General features: G+C 22.5%; 1 protein-coding gene across 10 annotated transcripts; it reads right to left on the bottom strand.

Moving 5' to 3' along the window:
• Positions 1 to 270: 270 nt before the first annotated feature.
• Positions 271 to 3411, bottom strand: LOC114183674 (ABC transporter C family member 13-like). Of its 10 annotated transcripts, XR_003604497.1 has the most exons (8): positions 3017 to 3177; positions 2579 to 2649; positions 2395 to 2484; positions 1489 to 1583; positions 1294 to 1404; positions 1142 to 1195; positions 755 to 877; positions 271 to 413 (listed from the first exon to the last, which is right to left on the bottom strand). XR_003604497.1 is itself a non-coding variant. In XM_028070777.1 (5 exons), exons 2-5 carry the CDS (start codon positions 2428 to 2430, stop codon positions 363 to 365), a joined length of 264 nt encoding a protein of 87 aa, XP_027926578.1. In that variant the 5' UTR covers positions 2431 to 2484; positions 2579 to 3411; the 3' UTR covers positions 271 to 362. The 10 variants fall into 10 exon arrangements, 4 of the variants coding, with proteins under 4 accessions (XP_027926578.1, XP_027926579.1, XP_027926576.1 ...); XR_003604495.1 differs by having other exon boundaries at positions 2579 to 3410; XR_003604496.1 differs by lacking the exon at positions 2579 to 2649 and having other exon boundaries at positions 3017 to 3409.
• Between the last annotated feature and the right edge of the window lie 3386 nt (positions 3412 to 6797).

Raw genomic sequence — 6797 nt, forward strand, 5'->3', positions numbered from 1 at the left:
TGCATCTCCACAGAAAAAGTAGAATCCCATGTTGGAATTGAAAATTCGAAAGTGTTGAAAAAGGTATAACTTGGACGAATTAGATTCCAGCAGTCCATAACAGTCATATAGTATAAATATTGCATATAAAGACTAGAGAATTATGCACAAACTTTGGTTTAGTATGTGGGAGGAAAACACGATTTCAATTTGAAAAATACCTTCATTAAACCCAGGCGGAGATATGACCATCCAGATGCACTACAGAGTGCTCTAAACAAAGATGGTTAGAGCCATTGTTACTCAGTTCATCTTGCCAGCAGGATAAAATCACATCATGACAGGAAGAAGGACCCATATCAGTCCGTAGTGGCAGCAGGTTATCAGAGTCTAATTGTTTTACCACACCATGATTCATTAATGGAGTTGTGAAGCTGAAATCAAATCCCAAAAGTTTCCATCATTTCCCTATATAGGAAGAATATTAAAACAAAAAACTAAAACTGTGACAGCATATTCATTCAGAATTGAAACGTGATCTATAAACAAAAATGTAATTTTCACATGCACTATGCCTGCTACTACAATCAAATCAACTCATTTTCATATTATGAATGGATGTGACAAGTAAAAGATTTTAAACAAATAGCTATCTTCTCGTCCTCAAATCTTATTGATATGCAATATATATCTTAAGTACCCTTGTTGAGTAAAGTTCTTCAACATGATACAAAGTTCTATTTATTATCATTACTATAAAATGACTTATATTTACCTCAGATTTAAACGCCCTAATAGTTGATGATCCATCAAGTGTTTCCGTGAATGATGAGTATATTGGAGAGCGTAAAACACTGTCCAGTCGTAGTAATTCTCTCGATGTTGACCTGTAGAAGAACTGAAGCCACTGCATAGATCAGTTGATTGTTGTCTATTATACCAAGTCAAAGAAGTGATTATGGTTTTAAACGTTTGAGACCCAAGAAACACTGAAATAATTTATTTGTAGTTTTATAAAAGCTTTATTTTGTACTCCATAATTATGAGGGTTTCCAAATTCGTACAATTTAATAACAAATAATCCTAATAGTTTTAGGAACTTACATTCTAAAAAACAAGGAGTGTGGTTAAATATGAAAGTGTCAATAAGAAAAAATAATACCTGAAATCTACTGTAGATATAACAAAATGGCAATAGCAAGAGTAAGAAGAAGACCTACAGAAAATCGAAAGATAAAAATAGATCATGGGGAACATTAAGACAAATATTGGTAGTTCCATAATACATATGACAAACTAAGAAAATCGTTGTACCTGTACGTAACACAAAATTATTGTAATACCCAACAGGCCTACGAATTCGCTAGGAGAATGTTCAGAATGAATGGAAGTGAATCATCAATGGTATAAAGATCTGAAGATAACCTACACAAAACAGAAGAAATCGTGAAACATAAAATTCATATTATCATTATCTGCTATTATTCCCTGAAGACATCTTATTCTAACCTGTTCAGTATTCTCCCACCAGGGGTCTGATCAAAGAATTGGACAGGTGCATTCATAAAGCTTGTTGAGCAATTTATTGTGTACCTTAGTTGCAGCTTGTAATAATTAAATAATTAAGCTATAACATGCCATAATTAAATAATTAAGCTATAACGGTTATTTATTAAAGGAAAAATATAATTTATAAAATGATGATTTGACTGCTTTGTACGGCTTAAATCAAATAATACTCAAATTATAATAGAACAATTTTTACTGTTAAATGTCCCATCTTAAAATTTAAAAGTTATATTTATTTTAAAATCAAATTGACTCAAATTTAAAAGATAAGCAATAAAATACAATTTAAAATTAAGAAGTTAACAAGAATTTTATAATTAGGATAAAGAATCAAAGCTGTAATTTACATTTTTATTATCTGTCAAAATATTGTGATGAATACTGTGTTTTAAACTTTTATTTCCACATTAATTCTGTCACATTTAAAAAATATAACCAATAATAACATACAAGGGTATTAAAAAGCAGCATAGTATCAAAGCCAAATTCACCAAACAAAAAGCTAGCAAATTTGGAATGATAAAAACAGACTGTTTTCTCCTAAACATCACGTAAATTCATTTTTTCCATCTTCATTATTCCTTTATATTTTATCTTCGAATTATACTGCCAACAATGCTCTTAGGGTAAGAAAAATTTTCATCAGCCATGAAAGCCTAAAACTTCTTAAAGGTAAATAACAATCCATCAATAAAATCCATAAAAAATAGATTATTACTGTCTAAAACATTGAACCATATTACCAAGATCATAAAAAATCACCACTACACATAAGTTTAAGATATGAAACTGTAATTTATGCAGAATAGGTTGAAAATATTACTCGATCAAGAATAATTAACTTACACGAGGAAGCTTGCAATCAGAGAAATTGGAACCCATCTTTGTTCATCCATGTTGAACCTTAAATACTCATCCCTCACTAAATTAGCATCACTGCATAAACAAAAGAACATTGAAGATAAAATTCAACTGCAAAGATTTGTTGGGAAACACTACAGTAAATAACGAAGAACAAACAATAATTTACTTGAAATAATAATCAATTGAAGTAATAATCAATTTGGTTGACTATTGTATTGGCGAGAGAGGTTTGGCAACCTGAAAGAACATTGCAGGAGGAGGTGCATGTGTTAAAAACGGCATGCCCCCAAAGGGTTCAAATTGTAGTGTTGGGAAATAATAGAGGAAGAGATGGTGCATTTTCCCGGAATTAAGTCAGCTGGTGCAGGTGGCTTTCCATAAACAAATTCAAAGTAAGACATGAAGATTTATCATCTTTAGTTTTCAAAGCCATTCAAAATCTTTGAAAATATTAAACTAATTTCAAGTTTTCTGAACATTTCTACAAAATTAGAACTTCTAATTACTTAGATTTTAAACACTAATCTAAAATGTTGCCCCGACAATCATGCAAAATATACACAAATTATAATCAGGGAAAAAAATCTTGCCATAATTTCTTTACATTTTTTTGGGAACTCTTTCTTTGAATAAACTGTTCTCGAAGAGGATAGCGTCATCCGATCTTTGAGGGCTCCAGAAGAACTCAAAGATCCTGCATCCATGGTTACGAGAAGAAAACAAGAACAGAAACGAAAAGAATAGGAAACAATATAAATAACAGCGCAACTGAAAAGAAAATAAAGCACAAGCAAAATATTATTAGACGAAGAGAAATCAGACAGCAGGAACAGAGAGGGCCAAAGCTCCGGTGCTTGAAAATTAACAGAAAGAGAGAGAAAGAGATTTGAATGGAAACTATTTGAAATGAGATTGTATAAAGTAGAAATGCTGACTGAAAGATCAAAATTAAGGGTTTGAAGATCAGATGAAAATTAAGGGGATTTGAATATCAGAAAACAAGGGTTATTTTAACAACGACAGACTATTATAAAATGTATTGACCAAATTATCCTTTGATCGAATAATAATTAGGTTTGAATTGAAAAATTAAAATATTATCTATAAACTCTTACAAAATATAAATAATCATAATATATATATATATATATAATAATATAAATAAATATTTTCGTCAAACATAAAAATAATTATATTATTTATTTCTTAATGAAGATATTAAAAATAAAAAATAGTCAATAATAATTACATCCATGCATGCTCGAATTAGTTGGTATACATCGGATGTGCAGATCGAAAATAAATAATAATATAAAATACAATAAATTTTAAATTCAATGAAAAAGTTATTGTCAAATTATATAATAATAATAATAATAATAATAATAATCTATTAAAAAAAACTATAGTAAAAATAGATATAAATTATAACCATAAAGTATGAGAGTGTTACTAATTACAACAATTTAAATAAAACATAATTATTAATTGTTCTGAGATTGATATTTTATATATGACTAATTGTTATCTAATTTAAAAAATTAATATTTCAAAAATATTATATTATTAACCACCATAATTATTATTACTATTAATATTATTTTTATTATTCACCATTCTTATTATTATTATTTGTTGTTATTACTATTATTATTATAAAATATAATTATTTTATTTTTACATTATAATTATTACTAATTATAACTATAATTATTATTATTATTATTATTATTATCTATAATTATATTATCGTTATTGATTATTATTATCGACTATAAATATTATTATCATTAATAACAACTATAATTATTTTTATTACCTTATTATTATTATTATTATTAATAATAAATATAATTATTATAATAGTTATTATTATTTATTTTTTTATTATGATTTGATATGTATTTTATTTTAAAACTATAAATATCATATATTTTTATTTTTTACATACTTTTAGGATAAAATAAATTTTATTTTATTTTTAATTATCTTTTTAGATTTTTTCTCAAATTAAATTAGACACATTTTGTATTTTTGAATATATTTTAATTTTTAAATATATTTACAGTACTTTATTTTATTTATCTAATAATTTTATGAATATGTGATCAAATCGTATTTTATTATAAATTTATTTTATGAAAAGAAGTTTTTTTTTAAGGTTTTAATATCTTTTGCTTTTGGTTACTGTTATTTTTTTTTTTAATATTTATTGTATTTATTATAATAATTGGACATTGATATTGCTTATAAATTGTAGTCTATTACATATTAAGAAAAGAAGATACCACAAAAATTACTACATTACTCATCTCCTTTTATTGACAAGTGTCATAAAGTTTAGTTTTTTCGTCATTTTAAAACTGTGTAACAAAAGGACCCGGATTCAAATCCTACAAAAACCAATTTATTTTTATTTTTTCATTTATTTATGATTTCAACTATAATATTAATTATAAGAAATATTATTATTTGTAATATTTTTATAATTTTTATTATTTGTAATTATTAATAATATTATTATTTGTAATATTTTTATAAGTATTATTATTATTTGTAATTATTAATAATATTATTATTATAAATATTATTTATAGTGATAATAGTAAAATTATAATCAATATTAATATTATAATAATTATTATTATTATTATTATTATAATATGTTACTATTATATATTATTATTATTATTATTGGTATTATTAACATTGTTATTATTATATATTATTATTATTATTATTATTATTAGTAGTAGTAAAGAAGTAATTAGAAAAATTATTAACTATAATTAGTAGTAAAATTATTAGTATTACTATTAGTATTATTATTATTATTATTATATTTTGTTATTGAAAAAATTATTAACATTATTAGTAATAGTAAAGTTATTAGTGTTATTATTATTGTTATTATTATTATTAGTATTATTAACCATATTAATATATAATATATTAATATTATGATTATATATGATTGTGATTATTATTAAATTTATTGATAATATTAGTAGTAGTAAAAATATTAGTATAGTATTACTTATAATATCAACATATAATATATTATTCTTTTTATATATTATGAAAAAAACTAGAAAAATTTACTATTATTAATAACATTATTATTATTATTATTATTATTTATTGTTATTAGTACTATACTTATCATAAATAATATTAGTATTATTGTTATTGTTTCAATTTTGAAACAAAATTATATTTTAATTATTTACATTTTTATTATTTGGATTATAGTATTTAAATACAAATTTTACTTTTATATACTATGAAGTTATATTTTAATTATTTGTATTTTTATTTATTTTGTTGTTGGATTGTTTTTACATTTGAGTAATTAGTTGAATCCAAACAAGTAGTTACTAAAATTAGTAAAATAATAAAATTAAAATGTAATTTTTTATATTATAAATAATCATTTAAATTTGAAAAAGAATAATTAGTATTAGTATTAATATTAATATAATAATAATTATTATTATTATTATTTGTATTTTTATTTTAAATAATATTAGTGTTATTATTATTATATTAATATTAATCTTAGTGTTATTATTTTAATTGTAGTATTTAGATACACATTTATTTTTATTTACTACGGATTATATATTAATTACTTCCATTTTTATTGGTTTTGTTGTTGATTTATCTTTACATCTGAAGAATTAGCTGAATTAAAAAAAATAGTTACTAAAATTAGTAAAATAATAGAACTAAAAAGTGTTTTTTTTATTATCAATAATCATTTAAATTTATAAAATAATAATTAAGAGAATATAATTGTAAAAACAAAATAGGAGACCATGTATATCTATATATGTAGTTGTGTATTATTATTATCATTATTATCAATACGGGATATTATTATAGTTAGACACCCATCTTATTTTTACTTACTATATGATTATGTTCCAATTACTTGCACTTTTTTGTTCGTTTTGTTGTTAATTTATTATTACATCGGAGTAATTAAATAAAAAAATAGTTACTAAAATTAGTAAAATAATAAAACTGAAAAAATAATTTTTTTATTATGAATAATTAGTTAAATTTAAAAAATAATAATTAAAAGGATAAAATTGTAAAAACAAAAGAAGACATCAAATATGTGTATATTTTCATATATGTAGTTGTTCTATTATTATTATTATTATTATTATTATTATTATTATTATTATTTGTATCATTACAGGATAATAATCTAGAGTATTATTATTATTATTATTTGTGTTATTATTATTATTATTATTATTATAGTTAGACATACAATTTACTTTTAGGTTTAATCACACAGAAGGTCATATTTTTTGAAAATTTGTTCCAATTTGGTCGTTTTTGTTATGGCATAATTGACGGCGTTAATTTTGTGC

The sequence above is a fragment of the Vigna unguiculata genome, chromosome 5, assembly GCF_004118075.2.
Source record: "Vigna unguiculata cultivar IT97K-499-35 chromosome 5, ASM411807v1, whole genome shotgun sequence".
NCBI lineage: Eukaryota > Viridiplantae > Streptophyta > Magnoliopsida > Fabales > Fabaceae > Vigna > Vigna unguiculata.